At 45.8% G+C, this 17756-nt stretch overlaps 1 protein-coding gene across 1 annotated transcript in view; it reads right to left on the bottom strand.

Moving 5' to 3' along the window:
* Positions 1-5967: 5967 nt before the first annotated feature.
* The window catches only part of LOC115074744 (furin-like), a 73852-nt gene continuing 62063 nt past the window's right edge, over positions 5968-17756 (bottom strand). Inside the window, exon 14 of the mRNA XM_029574507.1 lies at positions 5968-11403. Within this exon, the coding sequence (XP_029430367.1) occupies positions 10847-11403 (557 nt within the window). The 3' untranslated portion in view covers positions 5968-10846. The remainder of the gene's footprint in view (positions 11404-17756) is intronic.

Genomic DNA, 17756 nt, shown 5'->3' with positions numbered 1-17756 from the left:
CTTAGCTTTTCCTCCCCTCCCCCCTGACATTCCAATTGGAATCAGAGGAAGCGAGAACACAAGGAGGCAGGCCACTGGACTGCTAGGGTAAGCACACGTTGTTAGGTTGTATATCCAAACTACAAGCAAATAACTCACTGTCGATTCCAAGTAGGGAGTTACCCACCGAGATAGAGCTCTCAGCTTGCTTGGAACTGCTGAAACTGAAAGTGGAGTGTCTCTGGATTTCTTCCACAGGGAAGAAATCCAGAGACACTCCACTAAGAGAGACAGGAAGCCGGGGTGCTGCTAGTGCAAACCCCTGTAGAACAGGATCTTTTCACCAGCCCCGAAACCCTAAGGGTACCAGGGCAGGGCCAGGGCGATCTCGGAACAGATTTGCCAAGCACCTGGCTTAGGTAATAATACCTGATTGCAAATACTTGCCCCAAGAAAGCATGCGGTCCAATAAATGGAACAATCATTGCATGAACCAGGACTCTTCACTTTGCAGACAGGGTTAATCTCTAAAATGGGGAAGTACAGCTTGCAAACTATTGCAACCAAGAGCGGCACCTCTTTTACGGGGTTCCTTGTCCCCCAACTCCCTCAGCCATGGATATGGTGATAGGTTGAAAGATATACTCGTCAGTTAGATGGACTAGAACCCTCCTCACTGAGGTAGGGTCCTGCAGGTGAGAATGATTGGCCATAGTGGTCCATTGAGCTCAGCAGGTGTCAAGGTGACCCCAGGATGGGAGAAACCCTTAAGAGTCACCTGGAAGCTACTCTGGAAAGGCTCCCTCGCAAAATAGACCTAAGAAAAACACTACTGCTCAACCGGCTCTTGGTGTTCATGAGGAACTGAGCAGCCACCAGTCAGAAGTGGTGATATCCCTTCCCCAGGAACGAAGAACGAGGGATGCCCCTTGTAGAGGTGGACAATTGTGTGTCCAGAAGGGAACCCATAAGGGCTACCCTGCAACTCAAGTCTCCCCTTTCTGAAGGGACAGGAAAGGAATGGGAATTGTGGCCTCCAGATCCCTCAAAAAAACCTTTCAACTCTCCAGGTGAGAGTTGCGTTACAGTCAGAGATAGCTGAGGGTCAGAAGCAACCAAATATGCCACTTGTGGCCACCCTCAGATGGGGTAGGCCACCATAGTAATCAATAACGGAGGGACCCCAGCAAAAACGGTCCAATGACCACTGCTGCTGTCCCCCCCCAGTCCTGGCCTACAAGAAGATGCACCGATTCCAAAGAATCGAGGTTCCAGTTCAGCAACAAACCAGTCAAAAGACTGTCCTCTTCTGAGGAAGGGGAAGACTCCCATAGAGTTTTGACCAGGAATGCAGCCTTAGGTCACTCCTGTGGCTGCGATGCACAATCTGTTGTGCTTGCTATGAGGGAAACACACATACCCATACAATAGAGGGCACCTGGAAGAATAGTACCCTCTGCTGTCAAAGCACGCTGACCGGTACTCATACAGTGGTATCCCATCCTATGGATGGCAGCACAACTATGAACCCGTTCACTGTGCTTGAGGGTAGAATCCCATGGCACATCAAGGACCGAACAACACTTGTTGAGTCATTGGCTGCATGCTGCCAAAAAGCAATCAGTGTATGTAATGGCGCCTTACTCACCTGTGCTCCTTTGCACATTATGGTGCAGAATAGATGAGGAGCCCGATACCTTAACACAACAATGGTAGAACCCTGGCATGGCTCTGTATTGCACAGTCAAAGAGAATACAACCTTCCAGCGCTCGAGATGCTTGGAGACGACCCTTGCCATAGCAGACCACGCATGCTGCGCTCCACTGTCGCACTAACTCCCAATGGAGTGAATAAGAACAGTGCAATGACGGTGTCCCCAGTACCACTGGGGCTCTGATTATGGCATGGTGGTGGGTGGCGTTCTATGGCCTCGCCCACATGGTACGCCCAGTACCTGATAATGCTCCATGAGGCTGAACACAACCCTTGAAATTGCATTGGGAATGGCTCACTGCCGTTTCCCTCATGGAATGGCAGCAGTGAAGTCCATGGCAACCCATGGTGCTCTGCAGTAGTATCCTGCAGCATCCAACTGCATCCATTGGTGCCCACTCTAGTGACAGCGCCCATGGGTACCATAGCACTCATGTTCATCGATGGATCGCATCAATGGCACCAAACAATGCTGCACACAGGGCTTCAATGGCGCTTGACTGTTGTCTTTGCCAGTTCAACGGTATATGGCACCATCCCTGGCACCTGTGGACATCGACCACCCGGTGGCACCGATAGACCCCCCAGTGCCCAAAGGCATAGACGGACCTGTGGTACCAAGGATGCCAAGGGCGCCTGCAGATAGAAGCTCTGCAGCCCCAACATGCCTCATTGGTGCCCAACAGAACCAATGACTGCCAGTGCCATCAACAGCTCCCCTCGGCTCACCTATATGTCTGAGAGCACTGATGCTGTGAATTCGATGGTGTCCCTCGCCAGCAGCTATGACTAATAGCCTCAGCAGCAACCCTAGCCCTCATTAGCACCGATGGTGCACGAAGCCAGGTGGAGCATCCAATGCCCTCTGATCCCAGTGGCTCAGGGCCCACAAGATCATCAACATCCATGGTGCCCAACAGCCATAGGCCAGTCTTGGGACAGCCTGTTGCCCCTTGGTGCCCCACCTGGACACCACAAAGGAGCCTCGAGGGTATCGGACCATTGTGCCTGGATGCCTCGGTGCTCCAGGGTGCCTTGAGTAGATGGTGACTCTGGTGCTCAACATTACCAAGTTCGCTGAAACCACTGTCTCCTGAGGGCTTCAGTGTCACCCGAAGGCTCTCAGAAGCCCCAGTAGTCGATGGCCTCGAGGGTGACCAGGGCACTCATGGTGATCCTAATGCCTCATCAATGGTGCTCGACATTGTCGAGTGACAATGAATGACATCGAGGGCAGCCATGCACGCACCTCTATAGCATCGACAGCGGCTCTGATGGGGACCATATTGCTTGATGGCAGTCCTAGTCCAACTAGAGAGGTTGGTGCCACTACTCTGCCACACCAAGGCTCAAGGCTCTCGATGACGCTAAGGTAGGTGCCATTTCTCTGGTGCATCGAGACTCTATGGCGCCCACAGATGCCTATGGTACAGAAGGCCCAGCCAGCGTGGTCAAAGCGTGCATGGCACTTGCTGGCGCATGTAGTCCTTATGGTATCTAGGGCGGTCATGACCTCAATGGCAATCCTAATCCCCGACATGGTTCTGACATTGTGTCAGATCATCAGTGCACTGATCACAGATGTGCACAGACAACAGATACTGGACAAGGCACCGAAGGTGCAGTGGCAAGTTGCTTGCCCAGGCTCCTGCTCACCCTCACCCTCCTGGAAGTGGAGACTTGTTGCTTTGAATATGGGGAGAATGAGCTCTTCCCCCCCCCCAGGAACAGTGTGGTCCTCGATCTCTTCACTGTCCGAACCTCCATTGATGCCGATCGATCGGTAAAATGACATAGAACTGCTGCCCAGGTGCTCAGGCGAGGCACCAGGCTCAGCGGCCTACAGGGATCACCCACGGACTGCATTGTCAGTCTTGCCAGCACCTGACAAAGGTACAAAAACAGACAGAAGGAGAGGACACAGATACTAAACTGCAGCATTTTGGGGGTTTTTTTTTTAATAAGGGAAAAAATAGACTGCGGTCACTAAGGCCTGCCATGCGGGAAAAGAAAAAACTATTGTAAGGGAAAGGAAAGAAAAACAGCTGCAGTTCTAGAAGAAAATCAATTTCAAGAACTGTGAGGAGAGCACAAAGCTGAATACCGTGACTACACAGCTCCGCCGAAAGAGACCGAGAGACTCTGCCTAGAGCAGGGTGATAACTACAGCTGCACATGCTCAGTAGGGCATGTTTGAACGCTCTAGAACCTTTGAGATCAAAGTTCCGTGCCGGGCTCCATCCGATGATGTCACCCATGTGTGAGGACGGACAGCCTGCTGTCCTCGGGAAATTGGTGCCCACTAAAATCCAAAATAGTGCACAGTAAAATTTGGAAATTAAAATAAGTATGCACATTTCACACACCCTATATGTTTCTTTAGGAGCCTGGCACAACTATGGATCTGTACGTCCATCCAGGTCAATTTACAAGTATGTACTTGTTACTCAGTCAGCACTCAGTTCTGCTTTTCCAAATATTCTTTTGGCAGGGGCTCTCTCTCCAGTTTTGGTCCAATTACTGGCCCAAATCATTGTGCCTTAGAGCATTCAGCTTCCTTACAGGCCGATACAGTAAAGTTCGCGGGAGAGTGCCTGCTCTCCTGGCGCGCGCACAGGCCAGTATCCTGTGCGCGCGATTCGGTAAACTAAAATATTTAAATTAGGGCCGGCGGTCGTGAACGTCGCTTCCTAAGTGTTTGGGACTTCTATATTCAATCACTTTCTCACCGGGTTCGTAGTCATGTATTGAATGGAGTAGCCACACAGGGTTTGAGTTCCTCGTGATTAAACTGGACCTAGTGAACAGATAATGGACCAAGGAACTGGGGGGGGGGGGGGGGGGGGGGGGGAGTATGGCGTTTGGACGCTGGTGCCCTAGAGAACAATGGTTGATTATCCGACGGGTCCCATCTCTCGTGGGCAGATGATTGCACACATTGTATAAGTGGGCACCAATGTATGACAATTGCTGTAAACCATTACCTTGCCTTATTTGTTAAACTTAATAAAAACCGTTTGACATTAAATTAGGCCCGGCGGTAAAAAGAGGCGCTAGGGACACTAGCGCGTCCCTAGCTCCTCTTTTTGTACAGAAGCGGCGGCTGTCAGCAGGTTTGACAGCCGATGCTCAATTTTGCCGGCATCTGTTCTTGAGCCTGCTGACAGCCACGGGTTCAGAAACCGGACCCCGACAAAATTGAGCGTCCGGTTTTCAACCCGCTGGCTGATTTTAAATCTTTTTTTTTTTTTAAACTTTTGGGGCCTCCGACTTAATATCGCCATGATATTAAGTTGGAGGGTGCACAGAAAAGCAGTTTTTACTGCTTTTATGTTCACTTTCCCGGTGCCAGCAGAAATTAGCGCCTACCATTGGGTAGGCGCTAATTTCTGAAAGTAAAATGTGCGGCTTGGCTGCACATTTTACTTACTGTATCGTGCTGGAATACCTAATAGGGCCATCAACATGCATTTGCATGTTGCGGGCGCTATTAGTCTCGGGGGGGTTGGACGCGCGTTTTCGACACGCTATTACCCCTTACTGAATAAGGGGTAAAGCTAGTGTGTCGAAAACGCGCATCCAAATGCCGGTTAACAGTGCGCTCCACCGGACCGCACTGTACTGTACAGGCCTGTTAATGTGCTAAGAAAATCCTCTCCATGTGATAATCAAATTTACTCCCAGAGCAGAACAAGGAGGACATTTAGAGACTAAAGAAAATTAGATTTCACCCCCCCAGAGAAGGAATCCTTTCAGAGCAGTAAAAGGGCTGAATATGTGCTCTGGTGGAAGTTGCCCTGCCCGTACAAAGTCCCTAGACAAACAACAGCCCATATAATGTCTAAGATTCTAGTTGCTGATCGAGTTCCAGGGATTTTGATGGCAATTCTTCCAGCAGGGGGAGACCAAACTTTACACAACATTGTGCCATTATGGCTCCAAAAAGGCAGCATTGACTTTTGGCCTCATTTCAACACAAGTCTACAGGATTATATTTTACGCCGCAAAGTACAGATGCCACAGTGACAAAAACATCTGGGAAGCAGCTGTCTGTGAACTTTCCACTGTTACTGCTCCATTGGACTACTGAGTATCCAACATAAGCCAAGTGTACTAAGGGGGTCTCTGCCATGTTGTGTCTACGGGAACAATGCTTAGCACATCTGGTCCCAGTGTCCTAACAGGAAACACCAACATTATAACACCAGGGCTAGCTGCTACAGACAAAATGTCTTTACACACACACACACACTTATATACAGAGACACACAAAACACTGTAAGTACTATTTATTTGCATAGTTTTGAATATTTAATAACTTTAAATCTTTCTATTCAACAGTATATCCACATCCATTAAATAAAAAAATTGTCATAAGCAATTTCTCCTTGTTTAAATTACAAGAAAATTACTGTGCACAAAAAAAAAAAAAGGTATGATACAAAAATAAGCTCCATTAGGATTTACTTCCCCAATCCATTTCTACTTAAATCACATATAATATAGATTTCTCTCCCCCAAAGAAAAATTACTAGTACCCCATCTCAGAGGGGCACCCCCTTGCTTTCTCCCCACACTGTCTCCACACGAGCACTCCTTGGTTCGAACGACCCACAAAGGAGAAAGCAGCCGCCCATATACGGAAGTTTTTTTTTTTTTTGTCGTGAAAAGATTTTGTCTGAAACTCAAGGGTAATGGCAAGAGGCAACCTCCATCAGATATGAAACTGCAGTTCGGGTCGTAAGGAAGAAGGTTCCGTAAGAGTTCAATCAATTATAATGGATAACAAGAGGACATCTTCTAGCAATTATCCACCCCCCCTGACCGAGTCCTTACACAGTAACGTTCCATCAGCTTTAGGCTTGCGGATGCCACATTACTGCTGACTGAGGCAAAGAAGCTTCCAGAACTATCCTGAGGGAGGAAAGACACCAAGTCCATCAGGCAGGCTGACACACCTGTAGCTCCATGGAAAGGGTTATGCAGAAGGCACAGAAACAAGGAATTCTTGCTTACATCGAGTGTTTTTTGTTTTGTTTTTTAAAAGGTTGGGCGTGCACACCTTGCTAGCTATCTTAGCTTCTTGCCAAATAGTGGTGGCGGCGGCGGCAACGAGGCTGTGGGAACGTGTGGAAGTGCGGGAGTATGGCAGACGTCTCTCACAAATGTTCCAGATACCCCTGGGAAGGGTTTATATACTGCTGGCGTTGGCACTGCTAACCAGATATCCCTCGGAAAACCCGAACAAGAACCTTCCAAGCTTGACGTGATCTTTTACAATCCTACTGGTGAAATCAGTTCTCACCTGTACCCTGGACTTGCTTCTGTGGTATTTTCCTTGGTTTAGATGGGAGGGGGGGGGGGGGGGGGGGGGGAGGGAGGAAAGAGAAGGGTCTGCTAGTGCTACACCAAGTGTTCACTGTATGAACTTTCATAAAGTTTAGCTCCGTTCCTGAAGTATTGTACTTCTATTATATTTATGTTGAGTGTGTGCGTGCGTGCTGTGCGGAAAGACCAGTACAGCAGAAGAGAATGCATGGGCAAGTAGGATAAGAGGGAGAATGTGCAGAAAGAAGCCACGATGAGGAATTCATTTTGATTCTCTTCCTCCAATTATACACCCACACATATAATCTGTTTCAGAATTAAAATAAAGAAATGCTTGCATGCGGATTTTGATGCTCTACCTTGAAAGCCCCTGAGATTTCTAACAAGTGAAATTATTAAACAAATAAGAGCCCTATAAATTTACTACAGTGGTGGGCACACAAAGCTTACCTGGCAACCCAGTAGCCAAAATGTAGGCACAGGATGCTGCCAGTCAGAAGGCAAGCAGAAAACCTCCTGGTTTACTATGGCCAGTATGTCCGAGCAGTCGGGATGTGCAACCAGAAAATTTTTCTTTTTCAGTTCGTTTCACTTTTAAAATTCATTTTGTGTGTTTCTTTTCAATTTCATTATTTTCGCTTTTATTTGGTGTGCACTAAATATAAATGGCATGCACTAAAAAAAAAATATATATATATACAAATGCACATCCCTACAAAATTATAGTATTCTAGCAATTCCCTTTGAGAAGCTAAAAACCTTAAAAACTTTCAGAGAAGCATTTACAACACCCTATTCTGTTCAGAACCTGCCTAGACATCTGAAACCATGGATCCATACAGAAATAACTGAGAGGCTCTGGAGAGAAGACTGTACACCTCTTTCCAGTCATTCAAAGGTATATATTTTTTTTTTTAACATTTGGATTTTAAACCTGAAAACATTCCTAAAATAGCTATGCAAGTGACAGCCAACTGTGCTTGTGGACCACTTGTATTGTAATGAAGGTGGGTTGCATGATGGACTCTACAGCCTAGCATTCAGGATTAATACTGTAAAATAAATCATTAATTCTGATCATGGGATAAATAAAAAAAAAAGTAGCTTTACACAGCTACAGTTTGGAGCATGTGACTGATCATCCTAAAATGTTTTCCTTCAGTTACTTGCCAACTGATATAATCTCTGTGGCATTTTGGAATCTTAAAAGATGAACTTTAAGATATGGTGGCAAAGACTGTTTCTGTCTTGTCACTGGTTATGAAGACGAAATCTTGGCTAGAACAGATTTATTTACTTTCAGTCTTCAATATTTGTTAAATTATGTTCTGTAATTGTTTACAGTGGACCAGAATGTTGGCACCATCACCGGCTAACAGGGCCTCTAAAAGCTGGTCAGCACGCTCTGCATCTGTACGCGGGAGACCCGTGTCAACTGAAAAAACACAGATAAAAGCAAAAAATAAATTGCAAACAGGACCAGCCGTATGGCTCAGTGGCAAGTGCTATGCACTGCCAAGTGGTGGGCCCTGCATTAGCTTTTCGGGTTAGATTTTTGCTCCCTGGACCAGCTGAGGCTGAAAACTTTGCAGAAGCCTGGTGGGTGCAGGGAGTCTCATCGCAGAACGGCAACACACATGGTGGCCAGACTTCGGGTCACATTAGCCAGGGTCTAGAATAGATGGAGCCAGTTTGTGGACTTTTGCTGCACTGGCTGGGCTATGTGGAGGATATAACTATGGGGGGGTGGGAGGGCAAGGAATCTCCTTGCCTGGAATTCTTGCTTCTGATTGATCTGGAAGTACAAATGAGCTGGGGGGGGGGGGGGGGGAAAATGCCCGGCCAAAAAGCCAGGAAAGAAAGTTGTCATACTGATAATATCCGTTTCATAGCAGCTACACCACCCAAAACAAGTTCTACTGCAGGCTACAGGCTCTCCCTTAGAAGAGACAACCTTGGGTATCCCTGCAAACTGCTGCCTCTGGAGCTTTATTGCTTATATAAAGAATACAAAAAGGCAACAATTGTACCCCCCCCCCCATCTCGAAGGGTGAAGAGAGATAAAAAGATGGGAGGGGGCAGAGCATGAGAATTATTTATGGGGGAGTCCAACTACACAGTTCAAGAGGCAGTGATGCAGAGCAAAGGAGCACCTGCACGCTTTCGGGACCGCTTAACGTTATTTTACGACAGGAGGACCACGCTAAGAGTCAGATGTACTAAAGGGTTCCCCTCCCCCCGCATTTGGTGTCAGTAGAAAAAAATGCTTTGCAAGTCGGGCCTTAGGTGGAGCAGAGCCTGCAAGGGCCCTTTTATAAGGAACTGGCAAGCACAACACTGCCAAGAATACGCAAAACTGCAATGCAGACCAGCTGTAGTGGGAAGGGAGCATGTAAGAAATTCATCAGTCTGAAAGCTAACATCTCATTTTTGTTCACTTTCATTCCAGTCAGCTGCCTTCACTTTCCTCTGCGCTCGTGCCGGGAATGTGGCACGTCTTCTGCAGCTGCCAACCTGCTGACAAGATGCTCACAGTATCGCACACATTCCCTTCTTCCTTAAAGTTTCAACACAAAACTGAAACGTTAGGCGGTCCAACTTCCTACTCTTCTTCTTGAGCGCCCCCATGATAATTAAAGCTCGTTAGCAATCTATGTCATTTGCCTTACTCTAGACCCGCGCAAACGTGAAACCACAATACCACGTAAATGCTTCCTAAACATTTTTCCCCCAGCAGGCGTGCAGTGTTGCACACTTTTTAACACACTTGTGCACATAACTCACAAGCTTGCTTGTTTACTCATGGGTTTAAAGTTTCTGAATTCATCTAAAATGGGTACAATTTTCCAAACGTCCAGCTGCAAATCTTTAAATCTGTGTAAAATTATACAGTCTTATCTATTCCCCTAAAAACTCCAATTCATACTGTCATAAAGTCCAAACATTCTTTTAAACAAATTTAAGGTCAGCTTTTACCATCAGATTAGTCAGAAACGTGTCTGTGTGTGAGTGTGTGTGTGTGTGTGTGAGTCTGTCTGTGTGTGTGTGTGTGAGTCTGTTGTCTCAGGACATCAGAAGGTCACCTCGTGGTGAGAAGAATGCACAAGGCATGACGGCTGAAATGCATGCCCCCTCTCTCAGGACAGGATGCTTCGACCAGAGCGGCCACTCACTGCCTGCAGCACAGAAATGGGGGCAAACGCCACCCAAGAGGCATGAAAGATCAGCCTACTGTTGATTTGCCTGCGTCAATATTTTATCAAGTTACGTAACTGGACTTTTGCCATGTTTGCAAAAGCAGCAACGAAGTGGGCCCTGAAGAGAAAAGGAAAAAGGATGAGTGCATTTCACTAGTGATATCTTTGTGAGGAATATCCTGTATATCAGTGGGGCTGAAGAAGGTGACATAGGAAACATTTCTTCTAAGAGACTGTCAGCTTTTTAATTTCTGTGGACTTGGAGGCTTCCTCCCAGAACACCGGATGCGTTCATGGTTTAAAAAAAAAAAAAGGGACCCGTGTATGTATAAAAATGCAGTTGTGTGCAATCACAGTCATGGTAACATTTTTTACATCTGTTTCATAGGACAGAGCTTGATAATATAGTTAATCCCTAATTTAAAACAAACGCACTATTATACCAGGAGAAAAAGGAAAAAAAAAGAAAAACGTCAACCATCCTCTCTCAGCCCCTTTCCACTGGAAAGACACGGGTGCAGAAGACTGGACTTGTTCCTTTACCATAAATTTGAAATGGAGAGTTCCAGTGTCTGGGGGTAAGTGGGAGACGGGAAGGGGTGTGGGCTCTTAAGCTAAGCAGCAGTCATCAAAGGACACTTTTTTCTTTTATGAAGGCAGTTCTCTCACTGTGCGTGTTCTCGTCCACGTCAGAATCGGATGCCTCCTCCTGCCATATGTCCGAGGGGATCCCCTTGTAAGGGATTATCCCACTGTCTAATGAGTACACCTTCCTCCCCCCGAAGCTGAACCCCGAGTGGAACTGAAGGATGAGAAAGACAGTAATGAAGACCAGGACTATGACGGCGCAGCTCAGGCCGGCCAGGAAAACAGGCCAGTTAGACCCCAGAGTTGCCTCCTCCGGCTTCTCTTGCGTGGGCGGGGACTCGCGCAGGATCTGCATTTGGCGGGAGCAGGAGAAGTCAAGGCTATTGTAGTGTGAGTGTGCAGGGCAGGTGACACAGTCGTTGACCCCCGGGCCTTTGCAGGTGGCACAGGACGCATGGCAGGGGACGCAGATGTTTGCCAAGATGGGCTCCACGCTGTTCTCCAGAGGATAGTGGATCTTCTGGACGCTGGTCGTGTAGCCGGGAGGACAAGCCTTTACGCAGCTCTTCAGGTATAGGTAGAATCCTTCCTCACACACTGCAGAGATAAAACACACAAGATTGGGTTAAAAAAGGGGAAAAAATGGGCACGCAGATAGGTAAGAGTGCTGAATTCAATACAGACCACAAGTAGGCTATGGATACTCAACACGCAGACCGTGTAGCACTCATTGGATGAAAAATGCTTCCCAATCAGAATCTTCCCCACAAAACTGATCTGGGATGGCCTACAAAAGCCCAACTAACAACTGCAGTCATCCCATTTTTTTTTTTAAAGCAGAAAGTATAATCCTCCTGTTTTGGCAATGGCTGTTCCATCATAGTGTCCCAGTGGGAGGCAGAGCGTTAACTAGCAGGGTCGGATTTTAAGATTTTAATGCCCACAGGCAGGGTTGGAGAGAGTAGGGGGTGAGAGACCCTGAAGATCAAAAAGCAGGGTTGGTTTTTTTTTTTTTTTATTTCCTTTCTCCCCACCCTCTCCCAGAGTCCCACAGCAGCAACCCCCTCCGAATCACACCCGTATTGTACAGGCTCTCACTCAGCCAAAAGGTCAAGAAGGGGCAAGTCCCTTAGCTCACGACTCAAGACGCTGCGCTTGGATCTTAGTAAAAGGCCAATGTGTACTGATTGCAGAGTTCAAAATTTCAGCAACCATGCAATCAAGAAAGCTCCACAACATCCCACTATTAAAATCATCAGTTCTGTTTCAATGACGGTGTAGTCTAGAGGCTAGATTAACGGGCTGGAAACGAGACTCCTGTTTAAGTCAAGCCTCAGCCAAAGACATCTGACATGACCTTGCCAAGGCACTTTATCTGCATGTTGTTCTCCAGGATAAGTGAGTTAGAGCAGGCTTTTCTTACAGCTATTGGTACAGGACAGAATACACAATCAGTACAATATTAAAAAAAAAAAAAATGTTCAGCTCTTATGGAAGGCTCTCTCAACAAGCCTCTATCGGTGGCTGAGAACAAGAGGCATTTAAGCAGGGAAAGAGATCAGCATCCATTTAATAAGCTACATTCTGATATAAACGAATTCAAAAGGAAAACAGCCCTAATTATGTATTGATGTAGGCATACATACTGTATTTGCCTGTAAGCTCTATTAAGCAGGGAATGGTGTCTTGTGTGTTATTTGTATGCGCTGCATATGTCGAGTAGCGCTATAGAAATGTTAAGTCGTAGTATTGTAATATACATTGAAAATTTAAATTCTGTAGTAAGTGCATGGCACTGCTGTTTTACTCCTTGCTGTATCACCCTTTTAATTAAAAAAAACCAAAACCCATCTCTTGGGGCCCGAAGTATTTATGAGTTTCTTCCATTATGTCTCTAGCCACCGCTTTCAAACATGCTCTTATCTTAATGCGTATCCTATACAGACAAAGATTTTCCAAAGGGGCTGTGGCAGAGGTGGTCAATAGCCCTAATCAGACTGGATTCACAAGACAGTCCTGTAGTACCCCCTGGCATCCTGGTTTTCAGAATAGCCACAATGAATATGCAGGAGATTTACCTTAACAAATACTAAATAGACTTGCTATGGGGTAACTCCAGGACCAGAGTCAGAAACCCTGCACTGGAGAGTGTACTGGGCAGGGCATCTCAAACCTGTCCGGGAGGACCCCCACCATCCAAGTTGGGTTTCCAGGATATCCTCGAGGAGCATGCATGAGAGCAGGCTGAATGTACGAGGTCTCCAATCTGTGCACATACTTCACACATATTGAAACCATTTCTCAAACACTGGGCTGTAGAGACTCAACACGACTGGTCTCGCGCCAAGAAGGCACTCGCTCTGCAACCCAAGGGGCATTACACGGGCCTCACTAGGAAGCCCTCAGATGTTCACCTCCGCCTTGCCCTTTACATGCTGCTCACATTATGGAAATATTTCCTTTCATTCAAAGTCATTTGGATGCTAATTGGTTCCAACTGACTCATTAATATAAGATGGCGGAGTCCCACTGGTGGTGAAAGTATTTAAATTGGAGGTAATCTATTTAGAGCTCTCAATCTGCTCTCTCATAGATGGGAAATAAAAAAATGTTTTAATTTATAACAGATGATGAAATTTGTGCTGCTTTTCATGTGCTTTATGATCCTTGGGTTCAATTAAGGACAGTTAAATGAGGAGAGGGATTTGTTATTTTGTTAATCTACAATCAGGAGGCCCCCATGCAGCTCCTTTTCACCACTTTTTTGTGAAGTGCTCTAATTTAACATTTTAACTATTCTACCGAGGTTAAAATAAGCAAGCATGCTAAATCCAGTAAACTAAAAGGAGAAAAAATGAAATCCTTTAATTTTGCAGCAATCTTAACCGACTGCAACACTGTGCCACCAACATTAGCCAGTGCTAGAACAAGAGGGAATGGAGGGGGTCGTTAGAACAGGGAAAGGCAGAGTGCCCACTGCACGAGCACACCGGGTTCTGCCTTGACAACTAATTGGCTATTACCCTGAATCTCGGGCAGAGGAGGACAGCCCTCTGCTTCCTGCTTTAGCTCCTCCCCCACTCAGGCAGCCCACAGGAAACAGGAAGATGGGGCTGAGTGGAGGAAGAGCCCCTCTGTTCCATAATCCAGCCCTTCCTCTGCTCTTGTTCCTCTCCTGTCTGCAGGGAACAGAATGGGAAGGGGGCGTGAAGCCGGTGGTCAATGGAGAAAAAAGTAAAAAAAAAAAGTTTGTGTCCTTATAATTTTGTTTCTACTCTGTGATCACTTATTGTGTATTTGATGAAGGGCTGTGCTCTGCATGTGCCACTGAAGCGAGATATTCTGTCAGCATGAAGGTTCTGTCTAGGGATCTGGTGCAGTCCAGCTGGAATCTATTTTCCCCAACAGGAGGCTGACTGTGTTTTACAACCCGGTGGACAGGGGCGGATTCCCCGATGACGACAGGCCCGGGGGATTCGCCGCCCAGGCGTTACCACGTGGTCCGCCGAGCGCGGCTCTGTCACGGCCGCACTCGGCAGTCCACGTGACTAGAGCGACTGGCCCGCCGGGGGATGCCCGATCCCCCGATAGGCCAAATCCGCCCCTGCCGGTGGAATATTTGCAGTGCTGCCTTTTTTATACAGAGAACTTGCTACTGTTTGATTTCTAGGCGTTAGTGCTGTTTTGGTAAGGCAGGTTTGTATATAGGTTCTGAATGAATTTTTTTTTTGCAGGGTTTTGTGTTAATTCACAAAATGCCTAGTACTGAAGTGACAACGTAATTTCATTTTTTTCCTCTATGGTGAGTACTAAAAGGAAACATTCCAGTTTGGCACAGCCAGACACTTCAACCAATGGAATATGAATTTCTTTTAATTGATAAATTTGGTATTTCATGGGACTCTCTTACAGTCTATCCCCAAAAATCACATAAACATATATATATATATATTACATAATAACCTAAGGCAGATATAAAGTTTTAAATGTTTGTACATTAATACAATATTCAAGTGTTACCGAGTAGTCATTGTCATCAATGGATTCAAATGAAGGATTTTGTTTTTTTTAAGAAACCTCAGCCTTCCTTCTGCATGTTCAAACTTTCAAATCCCATCCATTCCTCAACAAAGGTCCAATTTCTGAGGGTCACCTTCTTGATACAGTTTCTTCCTCATGATGAAGCCGTAATTGGGTGAAACAGGGGTCTTTGTTGAGGACTGGATGGGATCTTTCCTGACCCTGATTTTGAGACGCTGCTATGAACAAGTAAAAAGGGACCGAGTGTTTTCCAGCAGAGAACGCACTGAACCCCGTTATCATTGAAAGGACCCTGATGTTGGACATGTGTTACTCAGTGGTCCGAACATCTCTCCTGAATTGAGTGGATCGATGCGTACATTTTAATAGTTTATTAGTGTATAATGTAGATGTTATATGATTTTCTATAAAAATGCTAATTTTAAAAAGTGTTACAAATAGGGTAATCACTTGAATATTTCAACACATTAGCATTAACTTTACGTACATACTGTGTGTGAATATATATATGTATACACATACATAAATAATATACACACAGTTTTTATTGAAACATATAGTGTCCAATTATATGATTTTTTTAGGATTATTCTGGGAAGGGTAGTGGTAGGGACATGATTGTTGAATTACCAACATTTTTTTTTGGGGGGGGGGGAGGGAGTAACAGGGGGCATGCACATGACTGCAGCAATACTTTGAAAAAAAAAATCTGTTTTCAAGGCTATTTCCAAGTTTATTGGTACACCTGAGTCCTCTCAGCCCCAGGACTCTCTCCGGTGCATGCACTTGCATCTTTACCACTATTCCTCCCTGCACATATATACTCTGAGCACGTACTCTCGTGGTGCACAGAGCCGTGCATCTCTCCTTTTCCACATACATCAACCAAGCTCTCTAACTCGCCCATCCTCTACGGAACCTGCCCTAGGAAGGATCTGCTCTGAGAATGAAGGCAGGAAGAGTTGGAAATAAATTCTGGAAAAGATGTGGTAGCTCATTGCAACTCCACTGCTACAAATTTGTTTTTTTTCAGGCACAAATCTGAACACATTTTTCTTGGTTGGAGAGCCTTCCATGCCTTAAAGAATAATCTTATACAATAAGGGAATGTAAACTGGAACCCAGCTCTAAGTATATTTGGTTGAGGTTTTTCTTCATCAAGTCTTAGTGACGCGATGGTACAGTTATTTGTTCTGATTCTTTATCCCACCATGCAGTAACTGGCTCCATCTCGTTACTTCTAAAGAACTTAATGGTATTTAATTGGTTGCTTATCCAGACTATTGCCGCCTTAAATATATCAATCAGCTGCGTATCAAAGGGTGGCAGCTGCTTTTCAGCTATGTGATGATCATATGAAAGATCACATGAATCCAAAAACAATGTACCAGTACCAGTAACTAAACAAGAGATGCATTTCAGAGCTAGATTAATGGATACACTGACAGCTATTTTTGACCTACATAATCCTTCACATTTCCCAAGAGGGAATTTTTTCACAATCTATTTTGCCTTCCATTCCCAGGCAGTCTCCTGTCAGTTTCACGGTTTGTGGCGCACAGTACCATCTGTTGCAGTTATCAGGCAAGGGAAATCTTGTATGGAAGTCCCATCCTACAGGGAACGTACTGCTAGTTGGGGACCAGGAGCAGCAAGAGCTAGTGAGTAAAACAAGGACTTGGACTATTAACACTGCAATAACAGCGGGACGCACACTGTCCTCTCCCAATCCATAATGAATAATTGTGAGGTTTGGATTGAATAAAGCTATATATCATAAAATGGCTAATGTAGTGCTAATTTCATTGATTTATAATCCATTCTCTCTTTCACAGGCTTAAAAAAATGAACTGGGCTAACATTTAAAAGGCACATGGTGTTCTCAAAAGAGAAACATCTGGGAAAAACAAAAATATAGTTGTATGCAGTCATAGGACACAGCACACCCAATTTTAGTTTATTTCATGGAATGAGTTATTCCCATATGGCAAAGTCCGTTGGAGATGAATGAAAAATGAAAACAAAGGCTCCTTCACAAACACAAATCTGGACTTTTGGTTTAAACTCAGCATTAAAAGGAACAAAGTGCAAAGTCTCAAAAATGTTGGGCTGAAGGGATTCCCGGGCAGTGCTGTTTGCTGCCATGCAAGACTTCTGGATTTAAGTCCAGAGCTCAGCTTCTGCTCCTCAGGCATCGCACGACCGCGTCGCCCAGCGAGCAGACTCCGGATGCATGCGTGCCGGCTGCTGGAGGGAACCAAGCTCCATGCCCACAGCCAAGCACCGGCACTGTGAACAGCCGGGCTACATGGAGGGAGGTTTAAAAATGGGGAAAGGGGGTTGAAGTCCCAATGAAAGGTCTGCTGCAAGACAGCTAGGAGCCCAAAATGAGGAAAAGGAGACTGTCAGGCCAAGAACGCCTCAATCACCAGAATAGCATTCAACTTAAATTTAAGTAGAAACTTATTTATACGTCACAGTTAGTAGAAAAGTCAGTAACAGGAAGACAGAGATGCTAAAAACCAAAAAAGTCCTAACACCCGTACGTGCAGATCAAAATAAACTCGTACATCTAGTCAAGAAACGTATATGACAAAAAAAAAGGAAGTATTTACCGGTATTTTAGGGAAGTGGTTAGGATTTGAAAGCAAACTCACAAAGGTGGGTTTTAGATTGGCTTTGAATAAGGCCAGAGAGGGAGCACGAGGCACAGACTCGGGAAGTCTATTTCCTGTATCTGGCCCAGCAAGGCGGGGTGGTGTTGAGAGTGGAGGAGGAGACAGATCGGAGAGACACTGCCTGATGAACGGAGTAGGGAGAAAGAAAAGAGGAGAGGTAACGAGGAGCTGCAGAGTAAGTGAAGCTTGAAACGTCTGCGGAAAGCAGATGGGGAGCCAATGTAATGACTC

This window comes from Rhinatrema bivittatum, chromosome 13 (assembly GCF_901001135.1).
Source record: "Rhinatrema bivittatum chromosome 13, aRhiBiv1.1, whole genome shotgun sequence".
Taxonomy (NCBI): Eukaryota; Metazoa; Chordata; class Amphibia; order Gymnophiona; family Rhinatrematidae; genus Rhinatrema; species Rhinatrema bivittatum.
The sequence above is the reverse complement of the archived record's forward strand: the minus strand, read 5'-3'. Positions and strand labels throughout refer to the sequence as shown.